At 56.7% G+C, this 17,346-nt stretch overlaps 2 protein-coding genes across 6 annotated transcripts; one reads left to right on the top strand and one right to left on the bottom strand.

Moving 5' to 3' along the window:
• The first annotated feature begins 1,044 nt into the window (after positions 1–1,044).
• On the top strand, positions 1,045–3,374 carry TMEM218 (transmembrane protein 218). The gene is made up of 3 exons (XM_065697022.1): positions 1,045–1,160; positions 1,233–1,335; positions 2,712–3,374. Exons 1-3 carry the CDS (start codon positions 1,051–1,053, stop codon positions 2,844–2,846), a joined length of 348 nt encoding a protein of 115 aa, XP_065553094.1. The 5' UTR covers positions 1,045–1,050; the 3' UTR covers positions 2,847–3,374.
• Positions 3,375–7,195: 3,821 nt separating this feature from the next.
• SLC37A2 (solute carrier family 37 member 2) lies at positions 7,196–16,340 on the bottom strand. Of its 5 annotated transcripts, XM_065697288.1 has the most exons (20): positions 16,201–16,340; positions 15,105–15,186; positions 14,931–15,018; positions 14,566–14,644; positions 14,253–14,388; positions 13,779–13,855; positions 13,519–13,685; positions 12,882–12,919; positions 12,466–12,648; positions 12,239–12,329; positions 12,100–12,162; positions 11,552–11,637; positions 10,712–10,760; positions 10,428–10,501; positions 9,856–9,934; positions 9,682–9,779; positions 8,622–8,686; positions 8,337–8,383; positions 7,804–7,837; positions 7,196–7,424 (listed from the first exon to the last, which is right to left on the bottom strand). In XM_065697288.1, exons 1-18 carry the CDS (start codon positions 16,257–16,259, stop codon positions 8,341–8,343), a joined length of 1,557 nt encoding a protein of 518 aa, XP_065553360.1. In that variant the 5' UTR covers positions 16,260–16,340; the 3' UTR covers positions 7,196–7,424; positions 7,804–7,837; positions 8,337–8,340. The 5 variants fall into 5 exon arrangements, with proteins under 5 accessions (XP_065553360.1, XP_065553358.1, XP_065553362.1 ...); XM_065697286.1 differs by lacking the exon at positions 7,804–7,837 and having other exon boundaries at positions 8,335–8,383; XM_065697285.1 differs by lacking the exon at positions 7,196–7,424 and having other exon boundaries at positions 7,431–7,837; positions 8,335–8,383.
• Between the last annotated feature and the right edge of the window lie 1,006 nt (positions 16,341–17,346).

Raw genomic sequence — 17,346 nt, 5'->3', positions numbered from 1 at the left:
TCAGGCTTCAAGGAGTTGAGAGGAAAAACTGAATATATCATTTTATGCTTTTTTTTTCCAGGTTAACAGGTAGATGAGTCCTGAGAACCAGCATAAATTCACCATCAAGCCACACCGGCCAGAGAGTGATGGTCAAGACGTGATGGGGAAGAAAGGTGGTTTAAAAACAGGCAGAAAAATGGGTTTTACATGGAAATCCCTCATGACTGGGTGTTAAAGGGTACTCAGCGCATTGCTTTCTCTTGGCTTGGTGGCCCTCGACCCCCAGCATGGCTGTCCCACAGCCACACAAACCCTGCTGTTATCAGCCTGTATTAACCTAAACCTGCCTGATTTTAGCCCTAAATAACCTGAGGGTGCAGGCAGCTGAATTTGTAGGACTTGGGGAACTCAGACCTTGTTCAGACAGCAGTGCTCCCTGCAGCAGGGTGGCCAGGAGCAATGAGCAACGCTGGGTTAATTAAGCACTGATCCATATACAATGGGATAAGGGGTGTGGGAATCACGGAATCAACCAGCTTGGAAAAGACCTTTAAGACCACCAAGTCCATACCTTTACCTACCAGCCTTCAAGATCACCAAGTCCATACCTTTACCTACCAGCCTTCAAGACCACCAAGTCCATACCTTTACCTACCAGCCTTCAAGATCACCAAGTCCATACCTTTACCTACCAGCCTTCAAGACCACCAAGTCCATACCTTTATCTACCAAGGCCACCACTAACCCACGGCACTGAGGGCCCCGTCTGCACGGTGTGTGAACACCTGCATGGACGGTGGCTCCTGAGCATCCTTTCGGTGAAGGGTCTTGTGAGCCGCCTGTAAAGCCGGAACGGGAACGGGAACGGGAACGGGAACGGGAACGGGAACGGGATCCGCAACAGCACGAACGGACCCCGACGGCGCGCCCCCGCGTGTGGCAGCGTGGGAAAAAATCACGTCCCCGCGTTCCCCAGCCAATAGGAAGCGGCGGGCGGGCGGCGGGCGGCGCTGAATGGCTGTCCCGGCGCTGAGCGCCGCGGTTGCTAGGGGGAAGCGGCAGGGCAGCATGGCGGGCGCGGCGCTGGGGCTGGGGCCCGGGGTGCTGGCGCTGCAGGTGCTGTGGGCGCTGGCGCTGGTGCTGTGCCTGGTGCTGTCCCGAGCCGCCGGCCGCGCACGGTGAGCACGGCGGGGAGGGAGGCAGGGAGGGAGGGAGGCCGGGGGCTGAGGCCGCTTCCTCCTCCCCTCCAGGTTCACCGTGGTGCTGGTGGCGCTGGGAGCCGCCGTCCTCAGCGCCGCGCTGCTGCTGCTCCCGCGGGAGGAGGAGCGGCCGAGCGCCGCGGCCGTCTATGAGGTGGGACTGCGGGCAAGAGGAGCGGGTGTGCGGGGTGGCACCCGGGGGGGGGAGGGGGGGGGCAGCAAGGGGAGACCCGAGGCCCCGGGGATGGGTTTTTACCTCGGGATGGTCGCAGGGTTGAGCCTCTGCATCAGGACGCTTCCTCTGTGCAGGAATTGCCCTCATGCTCTTGCCCTTCCCGGCTCAGCCCTGAGCTCCAGCAGCTTCTGCACCCGCTCTGCCACCCCTTTCCCAGCTTGGGCCATGTGTTCTCCATGCTCCCTCCTGCCTCCATCACCCAGCGCACTCTGGATACTTTCCCCTCTAATTCTGCAGCCGTTCACTGTCCGCAGCTCCGGTTTTGCATTCTGAAGCCTGGTAACCCCTCTTCAGCTCTTTTACAGGTTATTCCTGCGCTCAAGCATGGAGCCATCTGTGTGTGTGGGGAGCCCCTGGTCTGTGTTGTCAGGCACAGGGAGCTCTCCCCTCACTTTTGGGTCACATCAGCCTCTCTGGGCTTCCCCAGAGCTCCTTGGGCTTTGAATACACAAAGTTTAGTGATGTTTTAGGTGCCATTTCCTCTGTTCGGTTATTAATGCACATTAACTATTGCTCTTCTAGATGCTGGGTCTGTATCAATCCCAACTAAAGACACTGGGAAGTGTTTTATCTTTTCTCTACCTTGCTCTTGTAAAGGTTGGAAGCGAGATGAAGGGCAGCTGAGTGCGTGTGTGTGCCCGGGAGGGCAGCAGAATTGGAAAGCTTATACCTTCAATTGGACTGGCCCTGCCCTGCCTATCAATAATACATGACCTGGGCTTTCTGCACCGAAACCCTGCTAACTGCCTCATTAATAAGAGCAACGTGCAGGAAGAGCCAACGCTTTCGCTCACAGGAGACTCTTCCCGCAGCAGCACCAGGGCTGAGTGTGTGCTGATGGGATTTGTAAGGCTGAGCTGGGCCGAACGAAGCTCTGCTGCGGGCTCAGGAGCTGGGAGGATGATTCTGTAACCTGGCTCCTCGTTGTGTCTTGCGTTGCTGCTGGGTCCTCGTTTTCAGTCTTCTCTTTTCCCCACTGCTCCCCTTCTAAAAGGATGCTTTTGGCCAGGGGGAGCTGCTGCGGGTTTTGTCTTGTGTTTCTTCCCTGTGCTGCTCCTTTCCTCCACCTTTCCTTTGTTCAGAGGAAAGGGATTCTTCTTCCAGTCATTCCCGCTTCCCACAGAGAGCACCAGTGTCAGGAATGAAAAGCAAGAGGAGAAATCTGGGGGAACCCCACTGGTTTTCCTCCTGGAGCGTTCTCCTCTGACAGCACTCTTCTGCAGGACGTGGCGTGCTCCCTCCAGGCTCCTGTAATGGGTGTTGTGGTCTTTCCTTTTCCCCCCTTCCCACTGCAGATCGTGGACACCTTCTTAATCGGCCGCTTTGTCCTCCTGGCTGTCATGTCCCTGGTCTTACTTGGGTGCCTGTTCCTGCTCCTGATCTACCACCTCATGGAGCCAGTCTATGCCAAACCGCTCCCCAGCAGCTAGCAGCAGCTGGAGGCAGCAGTCCCTGCCAAGAGGAGATCCCGGGATCATGGCAATAAACCAGGAAAGGGAGACCAGGAAGCTGTTCTGGAGGTGAACCCGTCGGTTTTTCCAGGCTCAGAAGGAGCCAACGAAGCAACTGAAGTGTTTTGCTGCACACAGAACTGTGTCTTTCATCTCTAAAAGCAAAGTCTGGCCAGGCTGGACGTGATTCTGGGCAACCTGGTCTAGCTGAAGACATCCCTGCTCATTACAGGGGGTTGGAATTGGATGAGCTTTGAAGGCCCCTTCCAACCTAAACCATTCCATGATTCTATGACTGGGTGTGAGCACCTTCCTCTCCAGGGGGGTTTAAGCCTCTTACAGGTCCCAGAGGTGCTTTAACTTTTCTCTTTTCCGGGAGAGTTGAAATCCATGCACTTTGTGCCACACTTGATCCAATGCACTGAACCAAGATGGTTTGTTAGTGTGTTCCACAGGAGCTGGTTTGTTACTGTTCCTTTTTCACCCTTAATAAAGAGAAATCCCTGACTCGGTGTTTATCCTCCAGGAACCTCACCTTTTGCCACCCTATGTCTCTGAAACCACCTCTTCCCATCCAGATATGGGGGTTTTGGGAGGTCTGCCTGTGGCTCTGGATTGTTGGGGACTGTCCCTTTGACCAGAAACCTGAGGCTTTGGCACTGGGGGGGAACAACAACTCAAATGATGCTAAAAAAGGCAAACTAAAGATTCCCCTGCTCAAGGATGCGCAGGAAAGCCAGATCTGGCCTGAACAACCCTGCCAGCCCATGAAGGGACCCTCTTGCTGCAGCCCTGCGCTGCACTCAGGAGTGATGTAGCCCCTCATATAGCAAGCCTCAGCTCTCACACTGCTTTTTAGTTATTTCCCCATTTATAGAGAGGGGTTTTTGGCCCTTTTGTCACTTTGAACTGAAGATGGTGAGCAGTGAATTGGAAGCTTCTCCCAGGCCTGTCCTGACTGCTCTCAGTCACAAACTCCCACTGTCAGGGCATAAAAGAGGAATCAGGCAGAGCCAATGAGCTCCTGCAGAAAATATATGTACTTATATATATATGCTTATATATATAATATATAAGTGCCCCAGCACTCACACAGCCAGCAAAAACCATGGAATTACCTGTCAGAAAAAGGCAGAAGAGAGGCATCTCTGGTTCCTGAGCAGAGTAAACTCTCAATCCCAGGCTATCCCGAAGCCTGTATCCAAGGGAGTGGAACTATCATGTTAAGGAACATGCTGAGCATTTATGCAACGCAGCGTGTCAGGTCTCTTGGTGATTTGGATGTTATGCCTGAAACCAAATTCATATTTAATTCATCATCTTAATAACATTTGTGAACACGAAGCCTGGCTCTGGCTCCAAGCCTGCTGTGTCCTTATTCCCTGTGCTTGTGAGGATGATTTGGAGAGGCTTTGAGTCGGATGAACAGGGAAACTGTGTCAAAAGGAGCTGGGGCACAAAAAATCCCAACTCTAGAAGCAGGAATGGGAAGCTACTCATTGGTGCCATAAATAAACCCACGATTTGCTTTTCCCCCTCCCCTAAATCCATTTGTAACTGAAGTCAGTCAAAAGGCTCATGCGGGGCCGGGGGGGGATTTTGGGAAGAGCGGAACGCTGCGCTGCGGGAGGAACGTGGTGGCTCCTGCATGAAGAGACCATCCCAGAAATCCCATTCATTAGGGAAAGAGCCCCATGCCCTCTCCCCTTTACCTCCCCAAGGACATTCCCAGCTCTGTCCTCATCCTTCGCCACCCCTGGCAGCGGGGACCGGCTGGATGCACTCAGCCTGGGCTCTCTCCCTGTATTTATTTATTCTGGGCACTTCTGCTTCTCTCGGCGCAGGGGCTTTCCAGACAGTTCCTGTTTATTTTTGGGAAAGGAAAGACCGCGTCAAGGAATTGGTATGAGCTGTTTTCCAGGCAGCCCCAAATGGCGATGTTTTGCTGCCATCCCCTCACCCCAACCCTCAGCTCCCAGAGGATAACCTCCTGCCTCTGTCTAGCATCCTGATCCTTATTTTTTCCAGTTAATGTGCAGCAGGAGGATGGGTTTGGCTTAAATCCCAACCTCATCACTGGGAGCTCAGGAGGTGTTATAGCCAAGGAGCCCTGCTCCGACCCCCACCCCCAGCTTTCTACCAAAACTATGAGCAAATGAACCCAGCTTTCCTTTTGCTCCAAGTATCCCATTGTGCCAGCCCCATGCAAGCAAAAAACCGTGCTAAATCCCAGTGGGAGAAAGGGATGCCAAAAGGAATGTTTGCCCAAGACACTCAGGTGGGAAAACAGCCCTTTCCCCCCTAAATTCCCTGCCTGGCTCCTTAGATACAAGCCGGGATGCTCCCACACCAGGATGCTGGTACCTGGGGACCTAAGGGCAGCTGCTGCCGGTGCCAGGGTGGGATGGAGGGAGCACAAGCGTCTGCAGGGGAAACACCTTGATTTAAGGAATTGAATCCTTGAATGAAGGCAATTCCTCACGCTGCGCTCTGCCGGCACTTAATTACCCTCTCTGGTAAAAGCTGGCCTCTTATTTCCACCTTGACATTGCTGACTTCAGCTTCCCGCTGCTGAATCCCGCTTTGCCTTTGGCTGCTAATTAAAAAGCCCTTCAGCGTTAGCCGGCTGCTCCTTGCGTAGGTCATTATGTGCTCCAGCCACCTCTTCACCTTCACAGCATCCCTGCGGAACAACGGCATTCCTTCAGGATGTGTGCAGCCCCCTTCCCAGGGCCGGGGGCCGTGGTGTTGCCCAGGCTGTGTTTTTACCAAACAGGCTCATAATGAGCCCATTTTAGGTGTGATTCTTGTTGCCATCCACAGGGCACCAGCGTGACGGTGCTCTCCCGGTTCACACACACGGTGCTGTGTCAAGAGGCTTGGGGCGGGGGGAGGCAGCGGCCCCTTCTCCAGCAAAGGAAGGAGACGAGGTGAGTCTTGCAGACACCTCCCAGAGGAGCTTGGCTGGGTTTAAACAGCCCTTTGGCTGGAGCAAACCCGGGGGATCCCCCCTCTGCCTTCCTGCCCACCCCTTGGTCTCTCAAATCTCAGCGAGATCTGGGGTTTTCTTTGGCATTTGGTCCAGGTTGGAAGCTGAAAGCCGCTGTGGGCTGTCTGCCCTTCCTCCTCGCTCCCAGCCAAGGGCTGCTCACACTTTCCAAGCACGAGCGGGATGCGGCCCAGGCCTAAATTTATCCTGGAAAAACTGAAAGAACAGAGAGGAGGTAGGGGGGGGAAAGGAAGAAAGGGAAAACAAACCCCAACCGAGTTGCTTTCTGCTGTGTATGTCAGGGCTGGCAGGATTTGTTGCTTCAAAATACATTCCAACACCCCCCCCCCCCATTCTCATCCATGAAGTGAAGGTAACCGAGAGCTCAGTCACACATGCACTGAACCAGCCGTCCTCAGGCCAGCATCACTGCTGGTCCTTGGTCCTTGTGCCACCAGAGACCACGTGGCCTCAGGATGCTGTGTGGCTCCACGTGATCATCTGCTGAGGACAGACCCCATCGTGACACCTCTCGCTATGGCTCCATCAGGGTTTGCCTCGGGAGGGGCGTTATTTTCCTGGGAAAAAAGGGTCATTGGGGATTTTGGTTTTCTCTGCCTGCCCTGACCGCTTTTCCTGCTTTCTCCATAGGGACCTGCAGGCAACCAGCCTCATCGAGCATCTCCGGTCAGTGTGGGGAGACCAAAGGCCCGGTATCACCATCCAGCCACCTCGAACGTGTGGCTGCCACTCTCCAAGCTGCCTGTCCCCTTTGCGACGAAATCAGCACTCAATAAAACCACATCGGGCCCAGATGTTTTAAGATCCAAGGAGGTGAAGTCAATTAGAGCTCAGATTTATACCAGGCTGCTCTCTGCTGGGCGGGGGGGAGCTGTAGCCTGGCACATTCCCTTAATGGTGACCAGGCTGAAAAACTCACCTCATTCATGGCTTGTGGACACCCCAACTCCTCACACATGAAAGCTGGGGCCCCCCCATGAGCACACAGCTGGCTCTGGCCCTTATTGAGTGATGATGGGGGTCTCTTGCCCCCATCTTGCCCCCTTGGTCCAAGCGGTGCGATGAAAGAAGGAGTAAAACCAGCTGAATTTGGTCTCAATGAAAAGCTTGGGGGTGTTCTCTATGTAGAATAAGCAGCACTTTGAGTGAAGGCAGTGCCTTAACTGCTTATGAGCCATCCTCCTGATCCAATAACCTGAAATGCCAAGCACAGGGATGAGGCAGGCTTCCAAACGAGAGGAGAAAAGCACAAAGAGGGGCACAACCACCACCCCAATTTGACACAGACCTGGCCGAGCCCCACCAGGACACAGCAACACAGGTTTTGCACATTTTTATTAATAAAATGGCCAAAAGTGAAGATGCAGCCCAAAAAGCTGCTGTGCTGAGGCCCAGGGACTGCTCCTCTCTCCGAAGCCAGCCCAGGGTGGCAGCAGGAGCCCAAGGGGCTATGCCTTGGCTCTGCCAAGAGGAACACGCTCCCGGCGTGCTCCAGCCTCTCTGCTCCCTCCAGGCGGCTCACAGGGATCCATCAGAACTCCTTAAACCTGCATGGAAAGAAGCGAGGGGCTGAGCGCGGCAGGAGCCCCCCGGCAGGCGCTGGGACCGTGCTGCTGGAGGGATGCAAAGTGACCCCCAGCCCTTCTGCAAGCCCGGAGGAGAAACAGGCTCCAGGGGAAGATGCAGCCGCCGCTCCACCTCTGAGCAAAGCTCCCCACAAAACACTTCCCAGCACCTGCACCTCCTGTCCACAAGCTGCTCCCAAAGCCCTTGAGGGTGCTGAAGTATTCCACAACCAAGCCAGCTGCTTCCCACAGCTCACAACACCCCGATTTTGGTGCAGCCAGGACAGTCCGCGGCCCAGCCAGCCCTGGCACAAGGAAGTGGAGCCAACAGCCCTGAGAAGGAGATTTGGGCTGCACTTACCGCAGCGCAAGACCCAGACTAATGGTCTTTTCACCTGCAAACACAAGACATAAGGACCGAAGGTTCATGGGGAGTACAGGGTCTGGTGCCCCACCGCCAGGACTGGAAGTGCTTGGTGCTCCCACAGCCATCAGAGGCAGGGCAGTGCTGATTTGGAGGTATTTATACCCTCGCTGCAGTGATTTGGCCATGGCTTGATTAGCGAGCCCAGGCTGTGTGTAATCAAGCTCATTAGCTTGGGTGGGCAAGGCAGCCTATGGATTTGGCTGTTTCAAGTGTGTTTAATCAATGCCAATCAATCAGGCACCATGGCTAACATCTTGTCAGCCGGAGACAAGGACACGCCGTCCACCCACCCATCCACGCTCTCTTCCCTGGCCATCACCATTTGATTCCCAAATCCTGATCTCGACCCTTTGATTATCAGCAGAGCGGCTGCTGGAGGCTGAGCCTGCCAAGCAGAACTCGAAAGCAGGGCGAATCGGGCTTGAGTTTGTATTTAATCCTCGGGGCTTGAGCAGAAATACTCACACCGAGCTACTTCCCATCCAGCACTGACTCTGTCAGCTGCACACTAGAGCTACAAAGACACAAGGACGGTGTGTTCAGCACCAGGAGATGGCTGAAACCCCCTGGGGGCTGCCCTGGATCAAGGTGAAAGCGTCTCTCTGTGCCCAACATGGGCAGGCGACCTCGCAATGCCCACGTGAAGGTGCAGCAGGGACAGCAAGGGATGGCAAATGTCTTTTCGGAGCGGTACCGGTGCCCTGTTTTGCGATTGCAGGAGCAGAGGCTGCCCCGGGGTGGCACGTACGTACCCTCTCTTCCTCGCCATGTAGCCACACCACCCGCGGACCTCTTTGACCACCACACGAGTGAGGAGCTGCAGGAGGAAAGGTGCAGGGTCAGGTCACCATGGGGGGCGAGGGGTCCCATCACCAGGGGAGAAATGTTAAGGCTCTTCCTAGGGAAGATCCCATGAACTGACACCTTGTGCGGAGGAGGTTGTTGGGAAAAGCCAAGCGAACAGAGGCAAAGGTTTGGAGTCATAGAATCCAGACTGGTTTGTGTTGGAAGGGACCTTAAAGCTCATCAGCTCCAACCCCTGCCACGGGCAGGGACACCTTCCACTAGAGCGGCTTGCTCCAAGCCCCTGTGTCCAACCTGGCCTTGAGCACTGCCAGGGATGGGGCAGCCACAGCTTCTCTGGGCACCCTGTGCCAGCGCCTCAGCACCCTCACAGGGAAGAGCTTCTGCCTAAGAGCTCATCTCAGTCTCCCCTCGGGCAGGTTAAAGCCGTTCCCCTTGGCCTGTCCCTACAGGCCCTTGTCCCAAGCCCCTCTCCAGGTTTCCTGCAGCCCCTTTAGGCACTGGAGCTGCTCTCAGGTCTCCCCTTCAGGAGCCTTCTCTTCTCCAGGCTGCCCCAGCCCAGCTCTCTCAGCCTGGCTCCAGAGCAGAGCTGCTCCAGCCCTCGCAGCATCCCCATGGCCTCCTCTGGACTCGCTCCAGCAGCTCCACGTCCCTCTTGTGCTGCTGCCCCAGAGCTGGATCAGGGCTGCAGGGGGGGTCTCCCCAGAGCACAGCAGAGGGGCAGGATCCCCTCCCTGAGCTGCTGCTCACGCTCTGGGGATGCAGCCCAGCACATGGGGGGCTCTGGGCTCAAACACACCCTGAAGCCAGGTCATGGGGAGCTTCTCCTCACCCAACACCCCCAGGTCCTTCTCCCCAGGACTGCTCCAGATCACTCTCTGATGCAGGTTGCCCTGTGCCTGGCTGTCTCAAGGACCATCCCTGCCCTCCACCAGCAAGCATGGTGGCTAAAAGGGAGGCCTCAAACGCCCAGGGTAGCAAAGTGGCTCCTGCCGAAGAGGGACCTACCAGGCAAGCCAAGACATCCGCTGCTATCAACATGTAGAACACGTTATTCCAGCCCGTGGGGGAGATGAGCCCTGCGAGCAGTGGCCCTAGTGCAGCACCTGTGAGGGCACATGAGCCACGTTAGATGTCCTGTGCATGGGAGAGGGGACCACAGCACTCACCAGCCATACACACCTATGGATCCTGTGCCATCAATGATGGCTGTGACAGTAGAAAGGGCTTTGGCATTGCCTTTGAGAGACTCGTGGGTTCCCTGTTGGGATGGAGAAATAAAACATCAGGATGGAAGTAAAACATCAGGAGAAAAAGCAGCTTCAGGGTCTGCAGTCAGCGGGTCCTAGTGAGAGGTTGTTCACATCCCAGGCAGCGATCTCCATGGGTCAGACCCAGCCATGGATGGGAGACCAAACTCAGACGCTGCCTGCAGCCAAACCACGGCAAAACCTGGATTCCCAACAGTGGGCAGCAATCCCAGGTGGTTTCACAGCGCATTTGCCCACTGACAGTGGGAGATGTACAGGAAGATGCAGCAGGGCTGAAGCAGAGTCACACAGCCGAGGTGAAAGAGCATAGGAAAACAGCCATGTTTCAGGGAAGGTAGGGACCAGAGTGCAAGGTGTGCCAGCCCTGCCCTCCTCCACTGCGCTCAGCTTTGCACAACAAAGCTGGAATGCAGAAATCCCAGCAAGCATCCCTCTGGGAAAGAGGGAGCAGCTTCTGGGGGGGGTCCGAGGTGTGCCTCTTACCAAGTCTGCGGACACAGCCGTGGTGATGAGCGCGTAGGGCCCGTTAACCAGAGCGCCGCAGACAATCAGCATCGCTGCGTGGAACAGGAAGAGATCAGACCTGGCAGCGCAGCGAGCAGCAGGACGCTGGGCCCTGTGCATCCATCCTGCATTTCTCTGTGTTCCCACCCAGCACCATCCTCCACAGACCTCAGACCAGGGGCCCAGGTCAAGAAGAGAAATGAAGGGAGGCGATTCCACAGCATCTCCCATCGCCTTGTGCGATATGCCGAGGAGCTCCTTACCTATGGATGTGCCAATGCCATTCTGGCCAACGTGGTTATACAGGAACAGCTGGAAAAGAGCCATAAGATGAACCAGTTATAGCTATTCCAGCTGTCTTCCATGCAGCAGCACCCAGGAACAGGACAGAGAAGGTGGGGAGCTGAATTATCACTGGTGACAAGCTTTCAGACCCCAGCCAGGATTAGGGAGCCGAGTGCGCCCTTGGCTCCGTATCCTGCTGTCTGCCTGCCAGATGGAATTCCTGGCCGCTGGCAAACGGAGGTGCTGCCACGATTTATGGCCCAAGGAGGCTCGTGCACGTCCGTGCTGGCTGAAGCCAGGCAGTGAGTTAGTGGGGATGCGGATGGGATGCAGCCTCTCGGCTTTTCAGCAGGGAGAGGGTCAGAACCCAGAGCCAGCCAGGCTTGGATTACAGCTCATTAGCCTTGGGTTTGTGGCAGCAAAGCCAAATGAACTCCATGCAGGTGCTTGGGAAGGACATCCAAGCATGAGGCTGACGGCATGGGGGCTTTTGGGATGCAAAGCAAAGAGGCAAAAGCTGGACAGACTGAGTGGGACCCCCCCAAAGTCTTTAAATCAGAGCAGGGTTATGGCAGGGTGGAGGAAAAGAAGAACCCAGGGGGGTTGTTTTAGCCGTCAAGGGCTCTGCAATCCCCTCCCACCCTCAGTTGTGGAACATCTGGGCATGTGGATCTATCCCAGCTCTCAACTCAGCCGAGCGCGTGACCAGCTTATCCCGGGCTCGGGAAGAGGATCACAAGAGGAACAGGCTGTGAGTCAAAGGAGCCGGAGCAGAGGAGACCCTCGTGACTGGGTTTTAACCCCGCGTGACAACGCACCACGGGAGCGGCGAGGATCAGCATCACGCAGCACGTGGTGGCTCTGCCCCCCGTGTAGTCGGAGATGAGGCCGGCAAAGATGCCCCCTGCGAGGAGGAGTCATGGGTCAGTCACAGCACCCCAGCAGCAAATCCATCGGGATGCTGCAACAGGATGCTCCTTCATCCCCCAGCTTCTTCATGTCCCCAGGGTTACATAGAATATCAGAGTGAAGAGCTTTGATTCATCCCTGTGGCTTCCTCCCTGCAGATGGTTTCCCTACACCTACACCCAGCTCTGGTCTCCTCCACATTTGCTAAATGTGTTCTTTATCTGAGAAGAATTTGCGTCTGAGCAAGCAAGACCCAAGGAAAGGTGTTGTGATGGGCACCTGGATGGCAAAACAAAAGCACGGGGTGTTTGGTGCCTGCTGGGTGCTATGAATGCTGAATAATCCTCACTGCAGTGCTCTAGGGATGGTGTTACCTGTGGAGGGGGCTTCCAGTCAAGACCATGGTTGTCCCCAAATCATCCCTGATCCACCCCCTCCACCCAGGTACGCGACAAACCTAAAATGCCCCCGACATCAAAGAGGGTTGACAGGTCCCCAGCTTCCTTGGCACTGAAATGAGCTGCAAGGAATAGGAGAGGGATGAGGAGATGCTCCATTTGCCAGGCTCAGTCCCACCTCACCACCCCCAAACTCACCGATGTTCACAATATAGAGGGGCAGCCAGTAGAGGAAGGTGTAGCTCACCAGCTTGGCAAAGAGCAGGCAAAGGGAGAACTCCACTACACCCTGGGAGGAGAGAAGAAGACATCAGAAGAGCCTCCTTCTTCCAACATCCTCCAGATGGAAGCAGGTTTCCCTCCGATTTCTTGCCCTGACTTTGCCTCCATCCCCATCAGGAACTAAGGGGTATCCCACAGCTCACAGGTATCCGGAGCGCCCCGAGGAAGCTGATGGCTTCGGGCTCCTCAGCTGCCTCCTTGGGGCTGTTGGGGAGATCTGTGCTGCTCTGGCCTGAGGTGCTCAGTGGCCCCTCGTTGGAGGTGACCGCTTCAGGATCCTTCCCATTGGTGGTCACTCCTCCAGCATCCTCCTCGTCAGAGGCCATCTAGAAGCAAGCCATTAGCAGGAGATGTGGCTCTCATTGCTGAAAGGGGCTGAAACATCAGATTCGTCGCCAGGATGTGATCCAGAGGATGCTCACACTGGAACAGCTATGAGCATCCTCCGTGATAACCGAACATTGCTCTGGTTTCTGGAGTTATGACCTGATTCCTGGCTAGGATTCACCATAAACTGAGCAACCACCCAGCCCAGGACAAGCCCCTTAGTTCAACTCACGTGATGCAAAGGTGGACTGCAGCCGACGTCCTCGGGATCTGCAGGGAGAAAGGAGATCCCATGTGAGCCTGGACCAGCCCCTGGCTGCAGGGAGAAACATGGAGCTGGGAATGCCCCAGAGCTGAGCTGCATCTCCCAGCAGCAAAAACCCTGGTGAAATCCAATGTGCTCCCCAAATGTTTTATAGAAAGGCTGAGAGGAGTGACCAGCACAGGGGCTGAGCTTGCCTGGATAATCCCAAAGGATGCTGAGCATCCCCATGGTGGTCAGGTCCACATCCCTGCTTGCCACGGGCTGGAAATAAGGATTTGGGGTTGCCAAAAGACACTTGGAGATGGGCAAGGTGATGGTAAGGTGGTGGTTAAAGGTGGTGAGGCACTGGAACAGGTTACTCAAAGAAGTGATAAATGCCCCATCCCTGGCAGTGCTCAAGGCCAGGTTGGACACAGGGGCTTGGAGCAAGCTGCTCCACTGGAAGGTGTCCCTGCCCGTGGCAGGGGTTGGAACTGGATGAGCTTTAAGGTCTCTTCCAACACAAACCATGCTATAATATGATTCTATGAAGGTGAATCACTGTGGTCCTGATGGTTTTGGTGTTACACCGGTCCTCTGCTGCACCCTGAATCAGGCCACTCACACTCCACAAGGAAGAAGAAGCAGATGATGCCCACAGCAGCGATGATGATGCCGGGCACAATGAAGGATAATCCCCAGGCAGAGGAAACCCAGACACCAGCAATGAGTGACCCCAAGATGTTCCCGACGGAGGTGTGCGAGTTCCAGATGCCCATGATCAAACCTCTCCTGTGGGGACAGAGCCAGGTTGGGATCACCGGGATGGCTGCTGAGGCCAACAGGGACCAGGACTGGGGTGCAACACACTGAATAAACACTCACTTTCCCTTCCCAAACCAATTCCCAACGCATGCCACGACAGAAGGCCAGCCCGTCGTCTGCACCAGCCCATTGCAGACCTGGGAAAGAGAGGCAGCATCACACAGCACTGTCGGACACCCGACTTGATCCATGGATCCCAATTTGGGCTCAAAAATAGCCACCCGCCGGGCCTGAAGCTGTCGAGAAAACACTTGTTTAGGGGTTCTCTTCCCACTGGAGCAGTCCTGGAGCCGTTTGCATCGCTGCTGTGGCTCCGTTGGGAGCGGCTGGTGTTGCCAAACTGGGCGCCCGCCCTGCTCAGTGGGACTGGCACACCCGGTGGTTTCGGCTCCCACGCCATGTGACCAGGTTTGGTGGGAGTGGAAATGCCCGGCATTCCCTATCGGAAATTGGGGCACCCCGATGCCCAAAAGCCACAAAAAAGGTGGGATGAGGCCGTGGTGGTAAAATCCAGGTCCTCCAGCGCGGATGTACCTGCATGACAATGAAGTACCAGAGGACGTGGATGTCCCAGAAGTAGCCGAGGCCGAAGAGTGCAGTGAAGAGCCCGCTCAGCACCATCCCCCCTGACAGGTAGTAGCGCAGGGGGAGGCGCTCCCCGAATATCCCACTGTGGAGACAGGGAAGAGCATGGACAGGAGCTGTCACAGGTTATCACACCGAGCCGCTGCCTGAATCCTGAGCGGACCCCAGCCCCCTGCTGGGTGCTGCTTTCCCCATCCCGATGGAAACCAGTTTCCTGGCAGACTGGTGTGGGGAAGGAAAAGCGTACAAAGGACCTGGGTACCTGATAAACATCCCGATGGCGTAGGCCACCAGGAAGGCATTATCCAGCGCCCCATAAAGCTCCTTGTAGTTGTCTCCGTCTGGAATAGAAACATTAGGGCCGCATCAACATGGTCCCTGGGGTTTTCCCTTCCCATGGCCACTGGCTCATCCGCATCCCCATTCCCAAGACCCTCCTCCCAGGGGGTTCTTGGAGCATGGCCAGGTCCCTTCCCAGCCCTGGTTTTGCCCCTGGCTGCTTAATTCCCTCCTGGTGCCTAAGGAGGAGTCTGAGCCTCCAGCCACCACCCAGCTTAGGGCATGGGGGACCCCATTCTGGCTGCCATGGGGTAGATTTGGGGGTGACTGGGGGGGGCTAAGCCTTACCGAAGGGTGCCCAACTGCACCACGTGCTGCTATTGGAGTTGTTGTGGGGGTTTGGGTCCAAAGCAGAGCAATTGGGGTGCAGCTGGCTCTGTGGGGAGAGAAAATGTGGGACTTGGGATACTTGGGGACACCCACACCCCTTCTCCCTACAGCTGGGGTGAGGTTGGAGCCAACCTTGACGATGCTGATGGGCTTTCGGGAGAGGTGGTAGCTGGTGTAGCAGAGGAAGGTCAGCACCAGCGTCAGGCCACGGTACCTACCAGACAGAGTGAGCAGAGAGATCAGGGATGGGAACACAGGGATGGGGACAGGGATGTTTGAATTAAATGCAGGAAAATGAGGGAAATTAGAGGGAAAATGGGGCTTGAGGATGGGGCTGCTGCTCCCAGCAAAGCTGGTGGATAAAGCCTGGAGAATCCCAAATAGGATCCAACACACTGGAGTGTGATGAGCATCGCCAAGGGCTTCATCCTGCACTCAGGGTAGAGCAGAGGAGGCAGGAGGGCAGGGGCAGCTGCAGCCCCCAGAAGTCACGGGATTGCTCCAAGCTGAGAACAAAATCGGCCAAAAGCCTTTTCTTTGTGGTTTTAGCCCATCCTGCTCCTCTCTGCAGTTTCACTTCACAAAAGAGCCTAGGGCCAGTCCCTGTCCTGGTTCCGGTCCCCATCTCAGGGCCAGTTTCCCAGTCCAGGACCGGTCCTGGTCCCCAGGAGAGTGGTCCGGAGACTGGATCACTGTTTCCGATCCTGCTTAGTCACTATCCCGGTGCCGGTCCCCGGACCAGGGTCAGTCCCTGTCCCGGTGTCTGTGCCCACCCCGGGGCCGGTCCCCGGAAGAGTGACCCGGGGTCCAGGGCTGGCTCTCGTCCCGGTTCCGGTCCCAGTCCCCGTGCCTCTCCCCAGGAGGGTGATCCCCTGTCCATGACCGGCCCCTGTCCCCAAGAAAGTGACTGGGGACCCAGGGCTCGTCGCTATCCCGATGCCGGTCCCCCTCCCAGTGACCCCAGGTCCCGGTCTGGTTCGTGTCCCCGGAGAAGTGCCGCGGGCTCCGGGCTGGTTCCCACCCCGGTACCAGTGCCCCGGTGTCAGGGCCGGTCCTATCCCGGTTCTAGTCCTTATTCCGGTGCCGGTCCAGAGCCGGTCTCAGCTTCCAGGAGCGTGACCCCCGGCCCAGGGCTGGTGCCCACCCCGGTCCCGGTCCCCAGGGCAGTAACCGGGATGCAGGGCCGGTCCCCATCGCGGTCCCGCTCCCGACCCCGCGCGGCTCTCACCGGCTGTCCCGGGGCAGGGCGCGCAGCAGGCGGATGCCGGGGGCCAGCGCTGCCCTCATGGCGGCAGCGGAGCGGCCGGTGCCCCCGCGGCTGCTTTTCACCGCCCGGCGGGGCCGCCGCTCCCCGCCCCGGACCCGGACCCGCCCCGGCCTCGCCTCCAGCCCCGGCCTCGCCGCAGCTTCCCCCCCTCGGCAGCCGGCTCCGGCCGGGGCGAAAACCCGGCTCCAAGAGGGGAAGAGCGAAACCCGGGAGTGGGGCGGCAGGACCCCGAGTCCCGCGGCCGGTCCCTCCCCAGGCCGCCGGGCTTCCCTCCAGATGCTGCTTCTGCCAGTGGAGAAGGCCGGGTTTAACCTTCCACTCCCTGCCCCATCACCTTCCGTGCCCTGGTTTCAGCTAAGCCTGCCCAGCCTTGCTTTGGGATTTAGGGGTCCTGCTCTCCCTTCCCTTGGGTTTCACACCAGGAGCAATCCCCCCTCCACCAAGGGATCCACGAGAATGGAGCTGAGCAAAGGGGCTGATTGTGAGGCTGAGGAGTAGCAAGGGCTTTACTCAGCCATCATTCCTCTGAGCTAAGCACTAAACCAGCCAAAATCCCTTTGGGAGCCTCTGGAGTGGTGGGAACAGGGGTGCCCATGGTGTGAGCAAGCGCCTGGGACCCTGCCAAGGCAACACTTGTCCTTGGCTGCCCCGGCACAAGGCCCTGCCCTGAAATCACTTAAAACCCACAGCTGCAGCTTCAGCCTTTCACTTCCCTGATCCTAGCACACATGGAAACCTCCAGGGCCAGATCCTGCCCAGGTCCCTCAGCACCCTCCATTAGTGCCATGGGGTCTTCTCCTGACGCAAAAGGCAGTTAATAAACAGCATCAGCCACCGTGAAAGAGTCGTGAATGATTGTCCAGGGGGGAACAGGAGCATCCGCTGGCCCGGTGCCTCCTGATCCCTCAGGAGTGGGATCCCAGAGGGATCAATGGGGAAAAGGAAGCCCATGACATGCTCGGCTGCCTGCCCTTCCTGCCGTGGTTAATATTAGAGAGGTGGCAGCAAGCAGAAGGTATTAATGATGGGTTATGGTGCAACCAAGAACATGTTACCCAACATGATGACATCTCTGGTCCAAAAGGATCTTGGTCCTGGCAAAGAGTA

The sequence above is a fragment of the Lathamus discolor genome, chromosome 17 (assembly GCF_037157495.1).
Source record: "Lathamus discolor isolate bLatDis1 chromosome 17, bLatDis1.hap1, whole genome shotgun sequence".
Taxonomy (NCBI): Eukaryota; Metazoa; Chordata; class Aves; order Psittaciformes; family Psittacidae; genus Lathamus; species Lathamus discolor.
This window is presented reverse-complemented; position numbering and strand designations above follow the sequence as displayed.